The sequence below is a fragment of the Gambusia affinis genome, linkage group LG10, assembly GCF_019740435.1.
Source record: "Gambusia affinis linkage group LG10, SWU_Gaff_1.0, whole genome shotgun sequence".
In the NCBI taxonomy this organism is placed as follows: Eukaryota; Metazoa; Chordata; class Actinopteri; order Cyprinodontiformes; family Poeciliidae; genus Gambusia; species Gambusia affinis.
In genome coordinates, this window is record NC_057877.1 from 24,304,493 (window position 1) to 24,325,936 (window position 21,444).

Here is a 21,444-nt window from a genome sequence, read left to right on the forward strand (position 1 = left end):
TTTTTCTTTCACAAACTTAATTTCTGTGTCCAGAAACTTGAACACAATGTGCATCGTTAAGAGATCTTGCATCTCATTAGGTTATCAGTAAGTTATCTAGTTTGATGTGAAAGCTCTTACTATGGTGCATTCACTGGTTAGAAAGAAAATGGGATTTTTGATTTCCCGACCAGCCATTTGACTGTCAATGCCAATCAACCTAAATAACATCAATGATTTTTCATCGGATCTCTACGTGACATTAACATTTTCTTTAAAAATCCAGCTAGGAATCAGATATAAAACATAAAAGCACCACAAAGTTTTTTTTTATCTCTGAATAATAACGTTAAGTTTCCAACTTACTCTGTACAGTAAGTGTCATATCCAAGCTGTCAGTGCCGGCAGGATTGGCAGCAGTGCAAGTGTATCTTCCAGCATCACTCTGCTGAACAAGGGCGATCTGGAGGGATCCTGAGCTGAGCAGCCGCTGGTGTCCGGAGTCACTCAGCAGCTGCCCATCTTTGTGCCATGTGATGGAGGGTGGAGGCGATCCTGCAGCTTCGCAATGAAGAGTCACAGAGGAGTCCAAAAGAGCAAGAAACTCCTGAGTCTCTGAACGGATCACTGGAGGAACTGCAAACAGAAAGTTCATTTAATGAGACATTAGAATATAAGATCAGACAACTAATGGTATAACAATGCCTCCATTGATTAAATATATTATTTGTTCAAATATAGAGAAAATCTGCTAGAGATTTCTGTGAGAAATGTGAAAGTTAGCTGTTTGAATCAACATCGTAATTAGGTGTCACCCACCTTGAACTCTGAGTTTGGTCTTGCCCAGTGCAGTGCCTGCAGGATTTTGTGCTACACAAATGAAAGTCCCAGAGTCTGCTAGAGACGCCTTGGAGATCTGGAGACTTCCATCAGGAAGTATTGTGTAACCTCCACCTAAAGCAAACCAAGAGATTTATGTCTGTGCTACATGTGGAGTAGAGGAGAAAATGCAGGTCTAAAGTTTTTGACCAAAGAAAATCTGCCAGGCATTTGCATTCAGTGTACTCCAATACTCGTGAATAAAATAAAACTCCTGTTTGGGAAGCAACATCAACTTGTGTGTAGTGTATTGTCATGATAAATCCAGGTGTTCTGTGAAGGTTTCAAAAGGTTTACTAGAGAACAATAGTGAATAAATGATGCCATGAAGACTGATGGGAGAATCTGATGAGTGATGAATCTGATCAGTAATTAGATGTGCAGTGCAGTAATCAGGGCATCATTGAATATTGTCCTGAAAACTTACAGAAAAACAGAAAGGAAGGATGAAAACTTACATAACCTCTCAAAAAAAACATTGTAGTTTCTAGTTGTGATTCACAAAATGTGAAAATATCTCCAGGGGTATTAATATTTTTGCATGGCACTGTAGAAGATGTGATTACCAGTGGCAGGTATGTTGATGCCCTCCTTCTGCCAGGTAATGGAGGGTCTGGGTGAGCCTGTGGCTCTGCAGGGCAAACTAATGGTGCTGTTGTAGATCACATCCAGTGTGGAGGGATGGGACTGGATCACTGGCAGTTCTGAAGAGACGAACGGAGAAAAGATGATGGTGCTACTCATCATCTGTCATACTTTACAGTAAAAGTGTTTTTAGTTTTAGAGTTGATACTTTGGGTGTGATTATGACTGCCTTGCATCCAACTTAACTTAGAAATCAGTTGGAAATAAATCAGAAACAATAATAATAATAATAATAGAGTAGCAATAAAACATTTTGGCATTTAATTATACATTTTAGAGTTTCCTCCTCCAAAATAAGGTTTTTGAGAAAGTTTTGCAAACTGATTTTGAGTAATATTTGCAGTATTGTTTGATTTCTCAATAATTCAATAGGCTTCATGGAGCCCTATCACACTTAAAAATGTAGCTCATGAACACATAATGTTGATTTCTTGCACAGAAATACAACAGCTTATGCCTTATTTGGCTGAAGAATTTGTGTTTGTTTTGTGTATTAACTTCATTAATAAAGTATTTATAAAGATATAGATTGTTACAGTCTGCATACCCTGCACTGTTAGCTGCACATGTCGGTGGGTGGAGCCAGCAATATTTTTGGCCATGCAAGTGTAGCGTCCAGCGTGGCTGAGCTGAGCAGAAGGGATCTGTACTTGACCTGAGGGAAGATAAAGACAACAACCAATAGGCTTCACATCAGTAACAAAAGTTCAGATGAATCATACCTAACAAGCATTTAAAATGACATAAAAACTAAGTAATTTAGTGGACTAATATTGAAATGTTTAGCTAAAATTATAGAATACGTTTTGAATAAATAAAAGTTTAACCTGTTGGCAAAATGTTGTATCCTTCCCCTTTATTAGGAAGCTTCATGCCACCTTTGCTCCAGTGGATTGCAGGTGCAGGCACCCCAGTTGCAGTACAAGCAATAACCACCGGGAACAGTCTTGTAACAACTATATCTGTGGGTTCATCTGCTATAGATGGAGGAACTAGGACAACAAATTTTTTTGTGGAATTAAAAAAAAATCTTACAATTTAATTAACAGCATACAAAACTCAGACAAAAATAATGACAAGAATGGTGATATCTAAACAATAGTTTTTCTCACCAATAACTGAAAGAGCGATGAATCTGGATTCCTCTCCAGCTTCGTTAGAAACCACACATTTGTACTCTGCAGTGTCCTCCACCGTAGGAGCTATAATCACCAAGGAGCCTGATGATAGCAATCTAAACAATAATTAGGACAAATAAATATTTTTAAGAAAACATATGGTAAGAGGTTTTACCTAACTACAACCTGCTGCAAATAATAAATCTGGAATGAATATTCCTCAGTGTGTGAATGGGTGACTGATTGCTTAGGGGTCGTCTGGACTTAATACAGAGCTATAAAATACAGGCCATTTACCATCAATACTTTGAAAACAAACTACAAAAAAGGAGCTTTACTAAAATAAAAGTATTTATACACTCTTTAACTTTCCCACATTTATTTTATTAGGATTTTATGTGAAAGAGCTACAATATGGAACATAATGTTTTAGTACGGACAAAAGGATCCATGTTTTTCTTTCCTTTTTACAAATAGCCTCTTGGGGGATGACTGTTCCACCTTTTCACATCTAAAGGCAGACATTTTGAACACTCTTTCCTGCAAGAGAGCTCAAAATCAGACGGGTTGGTTGGAAAGTAGCATTAGGTCTGGAATGTGACTCGGCCAACCGTACACATAAAAATGATTTAACTTAAATTATTCCACTGCAGCTCAGAGTGTGTTTTAAGCGTTTGTGTCCAGCTGGAAGGTAAACGCTGTGCCAGTTTTTTTTGTAGGTTTCATCAGAACAGAGCACCTTCTTCTGCATGTTTACTATGTTCCCTGGTGGATTAACTTTACTTTATCCACAAGGATAAAGTAAAGTTTTATGGTTTCCTGAAACAACCATAAACATTTTTGCCACTCTTCCATTATGGTTTGTTAAGTGCACAAACAAACGTCATGCTGTTCTCCAACCTGAGCTGTCCATTTCTGAAGCTTTTCCAGAGTTTTTATGAGCCGTTTGAATACTTGTCTGATTAATGCATTTTTTATGATGTCTTATAAGTTTTGGTGGACAATTATGTTTTGGTAAATTCCATTTGTAAAACACTATTTTCCATTTTCATAAGACTGAACGAATAGCATATTTTGAGATTTACTGGGGCTTTTTTTAAATTATTAACCTAATCCTAATCCCTCTTTAAAGTACACACAAGGAAATTGTGATTATAAATTGGAGGCCTTCCATTGGCAATAGGTTGCTGTATTTTATTTTTATTTTTTTAGAAATACCAGAAGGGAGTATTAGTGCCTGAAACATGCACTACAATTTTATTTACAAAATATGTAAAGCAATGTACAATTTTTTACCATTTATTTCAAAGCTACATGTTGTACTGAGTTGTAATGTGCACAATAAATCCATCAAACCTTGTAGTTATATTCTGACAAAATATGAAAAAGTTCAAAAGGTATGAACATTTTGCAAAGAACAGTAAATCCCAAAACATCTTTCACACAACATGCAAAGAGATACATGGTTTAAAAAAGATTTATGTTTTATAAATGAGTAAAGATTGGTAGGAAACCTGAATAGACCTGTACATGTTCTGATTCTGCTCAGTACTGATGATCCGACCATTCTTCAGCCAGCTGACAGTCGGTTTGGGAATGCCGGTGGCCTCGCAGGGCAAGGTGGTCTGAACATTGACAATTACCGTCACATTGGTGCGACTGCTTGCAATAGAAGGAGGCACTACAAGATGAGAGGACAAAAATAGTAGTGACTACTGTTCTGCTTAGCGTTGCTTTGTTCATGCATAGCTATCACTCACCATAAACTTGAAGATCGACTCTCTTGCGCTGTGTACCAGCTTGATTTGTTGCCATGCACAGGTAGCGCCCGGTGTCCGTCACCTGAGCTGAGGGGATGTGTAAAGATCCATCCTCTGCAAATGTATATCTGGATAAATATTCACAAATTAGACATTGATCTGGACATTAAAATATAGTAATATATTCACAAGAAGATGGTTTAGGATCAATACAGAACCCAAGAACATGTTCTACCTGGGGTTATTTTCTGCTATTATTGCTCCATTTTTCCTCCAGGTGACTCGAGGCGGTGGCACTCCGCTAACCACACATTCAAGAGTCGCTGGCTTGTTGATGTGTGCCACCACCATCTGAGAGCCGTCCTTAATAGTTGGAGGTACTGAAAGGATAGATGTCCATATTACCAAATAGTTTGACATTTCATAAGACAAAATCTCAAATTGTATTGTGATTTTTTTGTTGTTTACTTCTTAATGTCTCAAATGATTGTTTTTATTTACCATTAACAGTCAGGTTAAACAGTCGAGTGGTCTTGCCCGCGATGTTACTCGCCACACAGGTGTACTGAGCTCTGTCCGATAGAGCCGCCATGTTGATTTGTAAATAGCGTCCACTGGACAGAATACGGAGCCGTGGCGATTTCTACACGTGTGAAAGACATGAATACAAATCTAAGTCAGAGTATGCATTGTATATTTGACATCAATACATAGTTTCTATTCCACTTGTATTAATATTACAAATTTTTATGGGTATGCTGATACACTGTACTTCTCTATTAAGGTACAAACTAACAAAGAACTATTCTATTCTATTCTATTCTATTCTATTCTATTCTAGCAATGGTTTTAGCTACTGACCTGGAGTAGTGTGCCGTCCTTGAGCCAGGTCAAAGTTGGAGGTGGAACAGCATCAGACTTGCACTCCAGAGTTACCTGACCCTTCTGCAGCACTGACAGATGCTGAGTTGTGCTTTCTCCAGATATGTTAGGGGGAACTGAGAGGAACAACAGCAACAAAAAAGGCCAGATGCTATTTAGAAATACAATTTTGAGGCTTTTGTTTAAATATTGATAATTGTAGCCATGGCTTTCATCAAACAAAAGCAAGCAAATAAATTTCTGTAAATAATTTTATCTTTTTACAATATCTATATACTGGTCAAGGTTGGCGGTAAACCACTGAGCAACAGACCAAATATCAACACTGATGCAACACCTAGATCTCATTGAGACATAAATTAATGTTACAAACTAATTTAATCATTTTTTAATTGTGATTTTGTTGTAACACCAGTGCCTGTTAAAAATTTACAAGAGAAGTGTTGATATGACAAGAAATTAGCATTGTATACTATTGAATGGAGTAATAATTTTGTTTTTATAAAAAAGAAATTATTTGTTTCTGATTAAATGCAGTAAGTATATTTTTAATGTACTGCCTGTATGCTTTGGATAAACGTGTGTTGTTTCTATCCACTGTCATTTTCACCTCTATCCTCTCAATGTTTGGATTTTTTCTTAAAATTGTAAATTTATTGAAGACTCAAAACAACACAGTAGCTAAAATACTCACCATGAACTCGAACCAGGAAATCTTTGTCATCATCTCCTGCTGGACTGTTTGCTAAGCAGCTGTATCTGCCTGTGTCCTCCAGCTGTGGGGGAAAAAGTTCATTTTTTAACATTTTTACAATAATACAACATATGCTGTGACAAAAAGAGGTAGGATTTTACAGTTTAAATCTGGGGGGACCCACTTGTGCTGCGGTAACATGGAGTATCTCTCCCCCACGGAGGAGATGCAGGTTTTCTGTCTGTGGGAGTGGCCGTTCGTCCTTCAGCCAGGTCAAAGTGGGTGTTGGAATACCGGTGGCCTCACAGAGTAACTCCAGGACATTATTCACCACTACAGAAACCTCTACTGGTTGGTCAGAGCTCCTGATGCGTGGAGGATCTGAAAAAGTAAGCAAAAATGAAGCCAAAACAAAAGCTGAAAATAAAAAATAGAAGCTAGAGAATAAAGTTTGCCTTCATTTACCCAGAACCTTTAGGTTAAAATAGCGGCTTGCTTGGCCAGCATTGTTATTAGCCACGCAGCTGTAGCGTCCTGCATCATTCACTTGGGCCTGGCTGAACTGTAAGGTGGTGTTAAAGCCGAGGAGACTGATTCTGTGGTCAGCGGTTAACGTTTCTCCATCTCTGAGCCAGGAAATGGTAGGAGTTGGGCTCCCATCAGCAATACAGAGCAATGTTGCCAAATTTCCTCTGATGACAGTCACATCTTCTGTGGTTCCTGCTCCTTCCACACCAGGAGGAACTGGCGGTGAAAATTTAAAAGCTCATTACTGGCCGGCTCGTCATTTCGCCTTGAAAAACCGTATGAACGAATACACTCACCGTGAACCTGTAGATTATACTGTCTGTTGTCGACTCCTGCTCTGTTAGATGCCACACATGTATAGCTTCCACCATCAGACACTTGGATTCGGTTTATCCTGGTACACGAAAGGACAAAATGGTCCATCATGAACACTTTCATATCTACAAGTGACTACACTGTAGTTCAAAAGTTTGTACAGTAAATACATCCACAACCCTTGAACCTTTTCATGTTCGATACATTACAAAATACCAACAAGCCTAAGCTTTGAGTATTGTATGTCTATTTTTTGTCAAAGAACAACAGAATGGAACAAAGGACAAAGGCAACCACCCACCTTCAAAATTAATCTAAATAGCATCTGTGTGTAATTTAAAGCTGCAGTGTTTAATTTTATAAAAATTACGCTGTTGTTTTTTTTTACATATTTGTTAAAGCTATGTTGTGACAGTAGGGTATGAGACAAATAATATCTGAAAAAAACAAAAATCTAGCTTCTCTGGTTCCTTGTGCCAAAATGTGAAAAAATTCAAATGGCATGAAACTTTTGCAAGGCATTAGAAACCCATTATTTAATGATTAAAGCTTTTACATAAACACATTCTAAGATAAGAGCTGTTTTTACAAATATATTAAACACAATACTTCAGACAACGTTTTAGGCAAAAATCCCCAGTAAACTAATAATTATGACAGCCTTCTTTATGTTCCCTGACCTCTGACCCACCGGAGCACTTGTCCAGCAGAGAGTAGTCGTATGTTGGAGGAGACTGGGAGAGGCAGCCCGTTCCTCAACCAGTTCAGTTGTGGCCGAGGTGACCCAGTAGCAACACATTCGATACTGACAGAACTGTCCAGAACTGCGGTCAGATCCTCACTGCTGCCGAGAATGGATGGAGGAACTGAAAGAAGACAAATTGGAGGTCAAGCAATAGATTAGATGTACACTTTGAGTTTAAGATAAAGAATAAAACCCACCATATACATGTAAATTAAATATTCTGTCCTCTTCTCCGGCAGCATTGGATGCCACACAAGTGTACTTTCCACTGACAGCAGGGTCCGCTTGGGTCACGGTTAGAGTATTAGCATGTGGACTGACCCTAAAGGAAAAGACAGAAATGTTTTACATTTTTAACACCTTGAAGGCAGAGTAAGGTGCCTTAAAAGTCTTTAAGTCTTTAAGCTGACTTTGAGTAAACACCGTAAATGCAGAGTAAACTGTGTATTCAAAAAGAATTTGGAAAACAGAGTATTCCAAATGACTATTTGGAATAATTTTCAAGTTTCTATTGAAAGTGCCTTTGAGAGTACAATGCTTTCATTAATATGATACTTTCCTCAATTCATCCTTAAGTATTGTTGTCAAACAAGATTTGCAAAACCTATAACGTCAGTGGAAAGTAATAGAAAAACTAATTCCATTTTGCATTTATCCCATGTTATGATTAAATGCAGAGCATTTGGAATTTTACAACAGGTTTTTATTTTTAAGAAAGAAAAACCCAAACCCCTAAAAACTACTCTTGATGATTGTTTTTAATAATTATGGTAATTTAGGTCTGGATAACCTGTCCCACTCATGGAGCGATTTGACAAGTCCACAAAGTTCGCTGTGTATGCCACAAAGTTAAATGTGTTGGAGGACGAAGCAAGTTTATTTCCTCAAAGCCACACATCTTCCTACATCAAGTGCAGTAAGCCATACTGTGAATGACTGTAATCTGTCTGGAGCATAAGGGTGTAAAAGTTCAGACAGGTAGGCTAATGACCAAGGCTAATCAAACACCTGGGGGGTGTACATTTAAGTACCTGAGACCTTTGAGTTCTGTACTGTTAATGGCTTCTCCGTCTTTCAACCACTGGATTGTTGGAGTCGGGATTCCCTGAGCTTCACAGACAAGCTCAATGCTCTCATTAACAAGGACTCCCATCTCCCTGGGCATTTCTGATCCAGAGATACTGGGTGGGACTAAGAAGAAATTATTAAGTTAAGTGCAAAACATCTGACAGATATGAAAATGTTTGCTGTGATAACAAAAACTATTACATTTATTCTTTTAAGCTATTCTCCTAAGGGATTCAAATCACCCTAAGGCTCAGAGTAATGATGTTTATGTACCTTGCAGAGTGAGGTGGTAACTCTTGTGTGCTTTGCCCTCAACATTAGAGGCCACACATGTGAATGTCCCACTGTCAGAAAGTTGCAGCCGTGCTATCTGTAGTTTGCTGCCCCCTGAGAAGATGTTCATCTCCAGAGACTCAGAGTTCTCTAAGGGAAATATAAAGTTTCCATAATTGTGGTTATGCACATAATAAGACAAAGCATTGATTGTTTTAGGTCTGTTAGGATTATGACATTTATATTTACTAAATCCAGGAGTAATACCTAAGATGCTTTGAGAATCTTTTATTCCTGTCTTTGAGTTAAAAAGTTTAGATGTTACATTTTCCTGAGCACTTAGTGTTACTGATTATTAACCTGTAAGACTTAAGTCATACATTGTCTGGATATAATCACAGTACCTATAGTGTTTCCATTTTTCAGCCACGTGAGACTGGGAGGAGGGATTCCAGTAGCATCACAAGTGAAAGCAACTGGGTTGGTGATAGTTTCCACAACATTCTCCTCTGCTGGGCCATCGATGCTGGGAGGAACTGAAGAGTTAGAACTATTTGTTATTGTCCCGTAAATGAAAAAAACACTTTCAAACATCTGCTATAGCTGTTTTTGAAATCTATGGATTGATAATTATTGTGTAACACTCTACCATGAATATTCAAGTTGAAATTCTTGTTCACTTGACCAGCAACATTTGAGGCCATGCAGACATACTGGCCAGTATCAGACACCTGAAGAAAATAAACTGTTGCATAAAAACTTTGCATATTTTTGCAAATACAAATGATCCCTGCACATGTAAGAGGCATTAAACAGTGTCTTGCAAAAGAATTGATGCCCTCTGAACTTTCAGATTTAAGAATGTATATTCGTAAACATTATACATTCAATCTGAATTAACTTGAGCTACCTTGCACAGAAAAATACACAAAAATGTAAGTCTTAGGACTTAAAGCTCTATGCAAAAGGTAGTTCTACAAAGTATGAACCCAGGGGAGCTAAATACAAATGCATGTCACACTTTTTTCCTTTATATTTGTGAAACATTTTAAGATCCATGTATCCTTTTCCTTCCACATCAGTTATGTGCTACTTTGTGTTGGTTAATCACATAAGATCCAATGAAATACAGCAAAACTTAAGGTTGCAATGTAGCAAAATGTGGGACATTTCAATGGGTGTGCATTCTTCTGCAAGGTACTGTTTTTAAGTAGGCATTTACTCTGATTCCATAATTAATAGAAAAAAGAAGCCGGCATTGTTTGCGTCACCTCAGAGCGTTTGATTTGAAGCATTTGTCCCCCTGGCAAAATATGTGTGTTTGTTGTTTCTGTCACCACTCTGCCATTCCTATACCAGGTGATAATGGGAGGAGGGACGGCATTGGACTCACACTCCAAAGTTACAGATTTCCCAACAAGAACATTAACCTCCATAGGCACATCTCCACTGCTGCCCCGGATACTCGGTGGTACTGGTGAGGCAAGGAAAATAAAAAATTGTTCAGTGTATGAAATAAACCCAAAAACCGAGAAGAATCTGTAGAAAAAAAAAATTATAGGCGTACCATAAACAGTGAGATAGATGTGTTTGTGAGCCTGTCCTGCTGCATTTATGGCCACACAGATGTACTTTCCACCATCAGACACTTTTGCTTTAAGGATCTGTAAAGTTCGACTACCTGAAGAGACAAAAGGACACAGACATGTACAGGATCTTATGTAATATTTGGTTCTTTCACATTTTTGAACAGAAATAATGTATTTCTTCTCTTTTATGCATGACTGATAATAATTTCAGTACCTGGCATGATGAGGGCATTACTTTTAGGCTGTATGGGCCCCCTGTCATTTAGCCAGCTCAGGGTGGGAGGAGGGAAGCCGCTAGCTTCACAGGTGAGGGACACAAAGTTGTTCACCACCACTGTCACATTCTCTGGACTCACACCAACAATTGTGGGAGAGACTGCAAAAAACAAAAACATGCAGTAATCCAAAGAAAGCCATTGTAAAAGCATACAAATTTCAGTCAATTTATAGTCTTCATATTAAAATTACATCCAATTCACAAAGCAAAAAGGCAATTCTGAACAGTCTCTAATAGCTTACCATGAACATTCAGGTTAAAGTGTTTCTCTGCATTTCCAGCTACATTTTCAGCCACACACACATACTGTCCTGTTTCAGAAACCAGAGCATTCGACACCTGAGGGAGACAAAACTGCTTAAATATCAAGATAGTAGCTACAGTATCAGTTTAACAATGTTAAACAAAAAGCTGCTGTGCTAAACAAAACTACAAAAACATGAAAAAGATGGTAACTCTGAGGCCTGAAATAATTTTTAATGCAGTGTTTTTGGAAAATAAAAATTGCAGGATATATAAAAAAAATATTTTTTTGACTGGAAAACTCAAATTGTCAAGCCGAGATTACCGTAAAAGTTTTATTGCATGATGAAATCGTAGCTGAACAAGCGACTGTAGGGTGTTTGCTTATATATTTCTGTGTTTCCTGTTTGTTACCTGTAATGCTCGTCCATTAGACAGAATACTGCGTGGTCCACCTGAATTTATCACCTGACCATCTTTAAACCAGGTGATCTTGGGGGTTGGGTTTCCATCCACGTGACAGTCCAGTTGGGCAGTTTTGTTGACCAGTACAATAACTTCTTCAGGCACATCACTAACTGATCCTCTTATGCTTGGAGGTACTAGTGCAGTAAAGACACAAAAAAGCTTTAAATCATAGAAAGATTGCACACAAATGCTTATCCAACCTTTGCAAAATGTTCTAAAACCTTAAAGTAATTGGTTTTAATGGAGACTCTCCAACAGTGAGCTTTGGGAGTTTTGGGTGATTGGCTGCACCCCCATAAGTAAAGTGGAAACTTTAGAAGTTTCTTTGGTAGTTCTAAGATGGTTTCCAATGTATCTATCATTGCATATTTGGCGTATTTGGTGCTTGAACAATTAAAATAGGTAGTTAAAAGAGTTTTTAAAGGGGATCTGAATTACCCAGTTATAAGACATTAAATTAATAATATGACACAAAAGTCTTCAGGAAACTATGCAATAGTCATGAAAATTAGACACTTCTGGATCTGTACCAAAAGTAGACTCTCACCTAGCACTCTGACATTATACTGGATGGAGTCTTCTCCTGCTTCATTGATGGCCACACAGGTGTACCTGCCAGAGTCATCAAGCTGCGCCCTGGGAATCTGTAACACCCTCCCACCTGAGAACCAGACAGCATGGGCTGTAACATGTAAACTGTGCTTTCTTGTTTCCTTATTTTATTATTGCTAACTTGACTCACCGGGTAGGATCAAAACTTTATCATTAGAGGTAAGGAGTTTTCCGTCTTTGTACCAGGTGAGGGTTGGAGGGGGTACAGCATTTGTCTCACAGTACAGAGAGATTGGATTGTTAAGTATGACATCACGAGGATCCCCTCCAAAACCTGGGATGGATGAAGTATACCTGACTCCACCAGGCCTATTGAAATGTGGAGGTACTGCAATAAGTGAAAAGAAGAAAAAAAAAAAATTTCAAACCCCAGTTTGTTGATTTCTTTGATGACACAGATTTTATTCCTGGAGGAGTAAATTTCCATAAAATTAACCCGAGCACCAGTCCAACCAGTTCACCTTGTATATTTACATCAAAGTCCTTCTCGTCCTCTCCTGCTAGATTAGTGGCGACGCAGGTGTAGCGGCCAGTGTCCGACACTTGGGCATGTTTGATCTGAACAATGCGACCATTAGCTATAATGGATACATGGTCATCTGCTATCAGAGCCTAAAGAAATTACAAAATTGTTTGACTGAATTTTGCTTTGAGAGAAAAAAGTCTTTCAGATGCAAATGGTAGCATTGTGGATTCCTACCTGTCCATCTTTATACCACTGCAGTGCTGGAGATGGAAAGGCCTGAGCGACACATTCCAGGGTCAATGTGCTGTTAATTTTGATTTTTACCTCTTTAGGGGCAAGTCCTTCCCCGGGGATATCATTCTTATTAATCTGAGGAGGAACTTCAGTGAAAAAAAAAAAAGATTTAGGTCAACATATTGATCATATTTATGTTATTACAATGCTGTTGTGCAGGAATCTCACCATAAACTTTGACTTCATAGTGCTTCAGAGTCTCTCCTGCTTCATTTGTGGCTACACACGTGTACCTGCCAGCATCCTCCTTCTTGGCATTAAGAATCTGCAGCGTTCGTCCGCCTTTAAACAAGAGGTCAAACAAAAATTACATCAATCAAAAGTCAAGTTGCATTCTGCTTTTTCACACTTGTAACCTCAAACCTGGAAGAATTCGAACACTGCGAGTCGATTCAAATGGATTGCCGTCTTTGAGCCACGTGATCAAAGCAGGTGGGTAGGACTGGACTTCACAGACCAGGGAGGTGGGGCTGCTCAGGGTCACTGTAACCTCCTCCGCAGAAATGTCAGGACCCGAACCAGCAATGGTGGGAGAAACTGACAAAAAAGGCAGGGCCAAAGTCGCAGACAATCAGGTTAGGAATAGATTAAGAAGGAATATATTTGTTGGCACCGCTAGTAAAGATGTGTGAAAAGTTTAAAGTAATTAGTCTCCTATTGCAAAAGGAAAAATTCAAGATTCAATTTTGAGAAAATTTATTCAGAGACCAAAACAGCTTTTAAGACAATCACCTGTGGAATAATTACTGGTATTCAAGAAGTTATGAATGATTAAACCACTAACTAATGGCATCATTCAACATTTTTAGTATTAAAATGGTAGTATTATATATTATTGACTTTTTTTAACTTTAAATCATCTTAGAAACTTGTTTCCTCGTCAAAAACATGGCTGGATAACAACTAAAGTTAACACAGTGACTTGAATGTGCTATAAAATGAAACTATGTGACTAAAAAATACATATTACTGCCCCTTTAATTAATGCTACTGCCTTAGTCATGTACCACACAGAAGCATACTTGCTAAAAAACAAAAATAAAATCGCAACTCACACTGTTTATTTTGAATATAAACTGAATTTGAATCAGATAAAAAAAAAAAAAGTCCAGTTTAAGTTTTTGTCTGGTCAAGTTTCAGATTATTTACTCGAAATTCACGTAGAAATAAACTTTTTGTCATAAAATGGATGATAACTAGTGAACCTAAATTGTTTACTGTACAAATGAGTGGAGCATCATATTTATATTCCCCAAAGAAACAGATAGTTGGGGAATAGCAATAACAGCAACACTAGAAATACAGGTCAGCAGAGAAAAAGTTTAACATAATTGAAATCATTTCTACATGTTTGGACCAGGGGTGCCAACCAACATGTCTGGGTCTATGTGAATGTTTTCATCAGGTACTCAGCAGGAAATGTTAAGATAAAGTGCCTTCATACCCAGAACATTGAGGTTGAAATGCCGTCTGCGTTCCCCTGCGCTGTTTGATGCCACACAACTGTATCTTCCAGTGTCTGCAACATGGGCCTCAAAGATTTGGAGGAAACGGCCATATGATGTGATCTGCTGTCGTCTGTCAGGCACCAACAGCTGTCCGTCCTTCTGCCATTTAATCTCTGGAGGAGGGTTACCTGGCAATAAATTTAAACAATTGCACAGTTGTGAAGTTAAGAATCTTTTTTTAAATGTAGCAAACATTATAAAGTATCTTTTAGAATTAATTTACCTGATGCTTCACAGATTAGAGTGATGTTTTGGGATTCTCTTACTTTAGTTTCCATGACCGTTCCCTCCTTCACAATACTTGGGGGAACTGCCAATGAAACATTCAACTTGTTCATAATTTTGCTTGAAATTAAACTAAATAATTATTAAAATGCAAATAGGCTATAGTTGTAATGCGACTTTCATCTGAAAATCCTCAAGAAATCCACTTTCTTCACCTAGAATGTCAAGGTCAAAGTTTTTCCTCTCTTCTCCAGCGCTGTTAGCGACAACGCAAGTGTACCTCCCAGCATCCTCCACTGCGGTGTGTAACAGACGGAGACTACGCCCCCCTACAGGTAAAACAGATTAATGGGACATAAACCTTTACACATATTTTGTTTCCAAACTCCACTGAAGTTTATTTCAGTCTTTGTACCAGGTGAGGGTTGCAACAAAGCAAACTACAAAACATCTTTACAGTGGAACACTTTTACAAAACTGTATTATTTTTTTTTCCATTCATCCGTACTGGTTCCCCCCCATGGCACTACAAGGGGGGAGTCCCACATTCTGGGAACCACTGGTGTAGAGTCAGAGCACTTTCGATATTTGTCAAAAATTTTTTGAAGAAATTCTGCTGAAGTTTTTGAATTGGTTGATATTTTCAACACTATTTTTCAGCCATATGAATTTATTGCAGTCCACAGCTCATACTTTCTGTAAACAGTAACAAAGTGTGAATCTACAATGTCTTTTGCATTAAGGAACTGCACCAGACAAAACAGGCAAACAGACAAACGGAACGGTCTGATCAACAGGACTTTTAATGACAAAAAGTAAAGTATCAAGAAATTAGGAATGGTTAAACAAATACCATTCCACTTTAATATTACTTGCAAGATTAGAAAAACCCATGAACAGTAAAACCCAAACTCACCTGAGACGATGCGCACCAAGCTAGTTGCCTTGACTGGCCTTCCATCCTTCAGCCAGGAGATAGAAGGCAGAGGGATACCAGAAGCCTCACAGTTCAGAGATGCTGGATTCTTCAGCACAACACTGACGTTTTCTGGAAACTGCACCTGACCGGTTATAACAGGTGGGACTGAACATGATGAGAAAATGGTGGAAAATGATCAACAAGGTAATTATTTAATCAAACGGAACATTTCAATCTAAACAAAAAATGATCCCAGAATCATACCATGCACACTGACGTCATGGTTAATGTCTGCCTGTCCTGCCACATTAACAGCAATGCAGGTGTAGCGCCCTGTGTCTGACACCTTAGCGTCTTTAATTTGCAACATTCTGCCCTCGTTTAGGACCTTTGCACCATGCTGGTCCTCTATGGGCCGCCCGTCCTTCAGCCAAGTGACTGTGGGCTGTGGGACGCCCTCTGCAGGGCAATGTAACGTCACACCGCGTCCTTTTGTCACTGTCACATCGTTGGAGTCGTCTTCACTACGTCTGATTGAAGGACGAACTGAAACAGAACAAGGTCGTTGACAATGTGAGAGAAACTGCTGATCTCACATTACTTTGAAATGCAAATACCACACTTTTTTTTTATTAAATGGTGCAATAATTCATGCCAAAGAAACTTAAGTATTGAGGCAAACAACCAAAAGCAATAAATAAATATTGCCTTTGAAAGAACATTATCATCATAATAGAAATTATCGGGCTCATTTTAATTATGCGATTAATTGATTATTTGCTCATTGTGACAGGCTTATTATGGAGTATTCTCATTCTTTGTGAAACTGACTTTTGGGAATTTAGTTGATGATGATGTACAATAAAACACATATGAGCAACTTAAAGAACAGATCAATGCAGGATTTGATGTTGCTGGAGTATGCACCATAAACCTGGAGGCTGTACTCCTTTGAGGTGGCGCCAGCAACGCTGGAGGCTGTGCAGCTGTAAGAGCCTGTGTCTGTTTTCTCAGCACTGGAGATCTGCAGCTGGCGCCCTCCAGACAAAACCCTCAGTCTCTGGTCTGGCTTTAGGGCATAACCTAAAATATGCAGAAAGCAAAGGTTAGCTAAAGCGCTAAAAAGCACCTCCACATACCACAGTCTCTTACAGTGGTTTGTTGACTTGTGCTAGCATAAATAAACTTACCATCCTTCCTCCATGTAAGGCTGGGAGGTGGTATACCACTGGATTCACACAACAAAGTGATAAAACTTCCTTCAATCACAGTCATAGGAGAAACCTCCTCAGAGCCACGGATACTGGGAGCAACTGTAATGACGACAAGACACCTTAAGGAGGCACTCAAATCAAATTAAACTGGTAACTGCAAACAACTGGACTATGATCAGTTTACACATAGGATTTTATAATTTAAAGACACTAAATCAGATTTGTTCATAAAGATTAGCCATTTTTAGCATTTTTCTTGTTAGAAGAATTACAGATTAATCTTACCCCAAACAAGCAAGTTATAGTTTTTCTCCGTTTTTCCAGCAACATTGGTGGCTTCACAAGTGTACCTTCCTGTGTCCTGCAGCTGAGCATTGTCAACCTAAAAATTACATTCACAGACACATCAGGGAGTTCTGAAAAATCATAGATTAAACTTCCAAGATTTATGTGATAGATCAAGACAAAGTAGAGTAAAATTATGAAATAGAAAAAAATTCTGCGTTGTTTTCAATCAAAACATCCCCTAAAAAGTTTGGTGTGGTTTTGTGCTCAGCTTTCAAGAGTCTGTAGTCTGTGAACCACATTTTCCCACAATTACAAGTTAAGCTCTTCTGGCGTACCTCACATGAAGGGACTCAAATTGTGGCTTGTTCTTTTTGAGTAATATAGCTAGAGCACAATCAAACTGACTTTCTATCTAACCACAGATCTAAACTGGTGTTTCTCAGCTCTGGTCCTTTATGACTTACAGCCATGCATGTTCTAGGTGTACCCCTGATGCCACAAACCTCATTTCAGTGAATGGGTATTTAACATGAAACAGCACAAAATTGCTTGTTAAAGGGGCGATAAAATTATTTTAATCAAGTTGTTCCATCCATCTGCATAGCAACTTTAAGAGCTTTCCTGTCCCTGCTAAATAAAAGCAGTCCTGTTCAGGGAAAGCTGCAGACATAGTTTTATAGCATTTAATATGTGGGGTAAAATGCTAAATTTTGGTATTCTTCCAAATTTTAGTTGTATCTCTGTAAAAGATTTGTGGCAAATTGCAAACTGGACTTTGTATAATATTTTTTTTCTTGCCACCCTTCCATAAAGCTCAGATTTGTGTTGTGCACAATTTTTACTTTTCTTGTTCACAGATTTTTCCACTGAGGTGGGGATCTCTCAAGCTCCACCAGTTATCACTCCTTTTTCAGTTGTGCTATACTCTTACCTTTTTTTAATGACTGATTGAGCAGTGAGTGCTCAGATATTCCAAGTTTGATATATTGTTTTATGACCTGACTCCGCTTAAAACTTCTTCCTGACATGTTAGCGTTGTTCCTTGGCCCTAACACATAATTGTAAATACAATGAATTTACACAGAGCTCTGCCCTATTTACTAACGAGGTGGCTTCTGAAAGCAGTTGGTTACATTTGATTTATTTAGTTTGGGGATACTGAACACAAAAGCACACCATACTTTTGCAAGATTGTTGTACATTTTGAACCCCATTTATCATGTTAATTCCATATAACACTTTTGTAAACCTTTGTGTCTATCACATAACATCCCAACAAAATACATTAAAGTCTTTTGCTCTGCAGAAGATGTTCTTGTGCAGAATCTCTAACAGACTCTACCTTGAGTAAACTACCGTCTGCAGAGACAATTAGACCAGGTTTCCTGAAAATAGGGCGGCCATCTTTTCGCCATAAGAGAGTTGGTGGAGGCACTGCGTCGCTGTGGCAGTGCAGCTCTACTGGACCACCGAGCATCACTGTTGCATTCGCTTCCTCACCCTTGATGTTTGGTGGAACTGGGTAAGACATGAGTAAATGTCACTGAAAAATGTTTCCATGTCAGGCAAAATGTTCTCTCTGTATTTGATTGCTCTGATACTTTGATCATTTTTATCCTTCTTGGAGTGCAAAACAATGTGAAACAAGTTTAAGATTTGTTTGCAGAATTAAACTTGGAGCATGTTAAATTTACAAAACGATTCTGAAACCTAACATCCATTGAAATGGCTTATCTGTATGAAAAAACAGAACAACATGACTCACGAAACAAAAAGTATGGTAAATAATACCTCAAATATGAATGCACAAATATGTGAGTCTAATGCTATCAAGTTTTTTGAAAATCTTAAATGCCAGATGGGGAACATAAGGTAAGTCTTCATCTAATAAAAAGAGTTACCTTATGTTCTCTTTAATTATCTCTCCATCAGGATTAAAGAAAAGAATGCTCCTCTCTTTGAAAATCTATCCCTGTCTGGTAAATAACTTGGAATAAATATCCTTTGCAGGATGTTTTGTTTCTACACAGAAAGCAGGTCACTGAGAAACAACACAACAGTCTTTTCTCCTCAGGACATAGGAAGTCCCTCAAAAGATGGTACCAATTAACAAAACAAATCTGCCTGTTTCTGAGGACAAATCCTTATTGATATTCTGCAGAACAGTAAAGCTGATGCAAAAACACACATTACCAGTGGTGAATTATTGGCACCCTTGGAAAAATGTGTTCAAAACACTGGTTATCATTCAGACTTTGGGTGTTTTTCAATCTCCTCTGCATCCTGCTAACTATGCATGGGAGTAAGATAAATCCCCTCATGCAGCTCCAGTTATTTTAAACTCTTATTACTTTGAATATAGACATGCACAGGTTTAAGAGAGAAGCTATTTTCTTATAGTCATTTACAGACTTATGAGGATCAGTAAAGTTTTGATTTACTAATCAGTCCTTGTATCCTGCTGAAGTTGGAGAAATGGAAACTGGTGACATGTTACATACAAACACTAGGAAACAAAGTCAAGGATTTATCAACACTTAAACATGGTTTAACTACAATCGTAGCAATAAATAATTAATTTAAAATAACGGTTTAAAATAATGGCAGCATCTTAGGGTGCCAAAGTTTCCATGATACCCAGGTATTGAAATGCATCTTTACCAGGGGTGCCAATGATTTGCCTTTGGTAATGTATGTTCTCGAGTCAGCATGAGTCAGAATTTGTTGTCTGAAACAAAGAGAGATTTGTTGTGTTAACTGGTTCCATCTTTTGAATTATGTGTCCTGAGGAGAAAAGTTTGTTGTCTTGTTTATGCAGTGATGAACAAATGTGTTTGCTCCATTCCTGATTTCTTATCTTTTTGCATGTTTGTCAATCTTGTGTGACAAACTTCAAATCACTGCAACACAAGTAAACACAAAAAACAGTTTTCTTTACAAAAATGAGCAGGTTATGCTTTCTCACCATACACCCTCAGATCGTACTCCTTTTGTTGTTCTCCTCCTGCATTGACTGCCACACAGGTGTATCTACCAGTATCACTGACCTGGGCACTGCTCAGAGACAGGACTCTGCCTGCAGATGGCAACTGAGAAAAAACAGAATCAGAGTTGAGCTCAGGAATTTGCGAGTTAATAGAATCCTAGAGAAGGAAGCTTCTGATAACATAACTGTATTAATAATATCTATGTTGTGAATACAACACCAAATGTACAAGATACAACTAATCTCACACCTCACAGATGAAAACTAGCTAGCTAAACTTTTGATTTGTACCTGTATGCCATGTGATACACTTGCCACAGGGCTTCCATCTTTTAACCATGTCAGACTGGGAACAGGAACCCCAGAGGCCTCGCACTCAAGTTTTACAGCTTCATTCACCACAGCTGTAACCGTTCCACCTCTACTGGAGATTTCTGGAGGGACTGTAAGTAAAAAGATTGCAAGAATGGTTGGATATGGCCTTTGACAAAGTGAGAGGATTATAATGCCAGCGAAGCACCGACCAAACACTTGCAGACTGTGGACTTTCTCTGCTGCTCCTGCTAGGTTAACAGCCACACATTTATATATTCCTGCATCAGATAGCTGGGCTTGTTCAATCTCCAGCACTTGGCCGCGCTTCCGGATTGGGACAGCAGCTGCACCAGTAAGAGGTCGGCCATCTTTGTACCATGTTACAGCTGATGCATAAAAATAAAGCAAAGAGCAGCCATGAGACACGAATTATATAAAAAAAGAGAAAATAGAAACATAAATTGCAATGATAGGCTTACAACTCATTTAGTCACGTTTGTGTAGCTGAACAGGTCAGCTCAACATGCTATCTTCCAAACCTTGTAATAAAGTGATGAGACTTATCAAGTCATTTAATCTAGAAGGCGTGGAAGGATAAAGTCATGGCAAAACGTGTATGTAAAATTTTGCAGCATCATTTTAGCCTGTACAGGTTTTCCCTTCTGAACTCATTTTTATTGCAGTGGTATAATCAAACTGAAAATAAAACCAAACTTTAGAAATAATTGTTGGTGGCAAAATCCAGCTGCCACACGAATCATTAAAATTAATATAGCTGAAGAAGTTCTTTACTTAAACAGGATTTTTAAGATTTTAATTCATTCCTTAATTTTGATAAGGGAATAAATATTAACAAGATGAATTAAATTATTAATTCAATTTATAAATGAAGCTTGAGGCAGAGCCCCTTTTCCTTTAGTCACACTTCAAAATACTAATTTTCTGCTGGCATAAGTCAGAAAATGGGTACAATTGTTCACATCAACAGCCAGAGAAATACTTATAAGAGTTTAAAACAAACTGGAAGTGAGAGAAACAGACCTAGAATATGGATAAATAAGTGCACTAAACAGCTCACTGAAATGTACAATTTTCTTTTGCTTGTTATAATTTCTGTCTAATCATTCAAAGCATTTGAATTGCCTGGTTGCTCA

The 21,444-nt window shown here is 38.2% G+C and overlaps 1 protein-coding gene across 1 annotated transcript in view; it reads right to left on the reverse strand.

The window, feature by feature from the left end:
- The window catches only part of hmcn1 (hemicentin 1), an 87,192-nt gene that overhangs the window by 13,066 nt on the left and 52,682 nt on the right, over positions 1-21,444 (reverse strand). Inside the window, exons 39-82 of the mRNA XM_044129999.1 lie at positions 20,500-20,676; positions 20,267-20,418; positions 19,955-20,078; positions 18,332-18,507; positions 16,987-17,083; positions 16,678-16,800; positions 16,415-16,570; positions 15,752-16,033; positions 15,485-15,652; positions 14,784-14,897; positions 14,567-14,653; positions 14,280-14,471; positions 13,199-13,372; positions 13,004-13,117; positions 12,776-12,921; positions 12,537-12,687; positions 12,206-12,403; positions 12,011-12,124; positions 11,410-11,597; positions 10,995-11,091; positions 10,690-10,851; positions 10,454-10,567; positions 10,158-10,360; positions 9,536-9,617; positions 9,291-9,422; positions 8,887-9,036; positions 8,577-8,736; positions 7,743-7,867; positions 7,492-7,666; positions 6,782-6,879; positions 6,423-6,701; positions 6,142-6,338; positions 5,958-6,039; positions 5,243-5,379; positions 4,883-5,024; positions 4,617-4,761; positions 4,382-4,509; positions 4,146-4,302; positions 2,616-2,737; positions 2,331-2,495; positions 2,051-2,158; positions 1,425-1,562; positions 799-933; positions 346-615 (exon numbers count right to left, since the gene is read on the reverse strand). Coding sequence (XP_043985934.1) covers positions 346-615; positions 799-933; positions 1,425-1,562; positions 2,051-2,158; positions 2,331-2,495; positions 2,616-2,737; positions 4,146-4,302; positions 4,382-4,509; positions 4,617-4,761; positions 4,883-5,024; positions 5,243-5,379; positions 5,958-6,039; positions 6,142-6,338; positions 6,423-6,701; positions 6,782-6,879; positions 7,492-7,666; positions 7,743-7,867; positions 8,577-8,736; positions 8,887-9,036; positions 9,291-9,422; positions 9,536-9,617; positions 10,158-10,360; positions 10,454-10,567; positions 10,690-10,851; positions 10,995-11,091; positions 11,410-11,597; positions 12,011-12,124; positions 12,206-12,403; positions 12,537-12,687; positions 12,776-12,921; positions 13,004-13,117; positions 13,199-13,372; positions 14,280-14,471; positions 14,567-14,653; positions 14,784-14,897; positions 15,485-15,652; positions 15,752-16,033; positions 16,415-16,570; positions 16,678-16,800; positions 16,987-17,083; positions 18,332-18,507; positions 19,955-20,078; positions 20,267-20,418; positions 20,500-20,676 — 6,636 coding nt within the window. The remainder of the gene's footprint in view (positions 1-345; positions 616-798; positions 934-1,424; positions 1,563-2,050; positions 2,159-2,330; positions 2,496-2,615; positions 2,738-4,145; positions 4,303-4,381; positions 4,510-4,616; positions 4,762-4,882; positions 5,025-5,242; positions 5,380-5,957; positions 6,040-6,141; positions 6,339-6,422; positions 6,702-6,781; positions 6,880-7,491; positions 7,667-7,742; positions 7,868-8,576; positions 8,737-8,886; positions 9,037-9,290; positions 9,423-9,535; positions 9,618-10,157; positions 10,361-10,453; positions 10,568-10,689; positions 10,852-10,994; positions 11,092-11,409; positions 11,598-12,010; positions 12,125-12,205; positions 12,404-12,536; positions 12,688-12,775; positions 12,922-13,003; positions 13,118-13,198; positions 13,373-14,279; positions 14,472-14,566; positions 14,654-14,783; positions 14,898-15,484; positions 15,653-15,751; positions 16,034-16,414; positions 16,571-16,677; positions 16,801-16,986; positions 17,084-18,331; positions 18,508-19,954; positions 20,079-20,266; positions 20,419-20,499; positions 20,677-21,444) is intronic.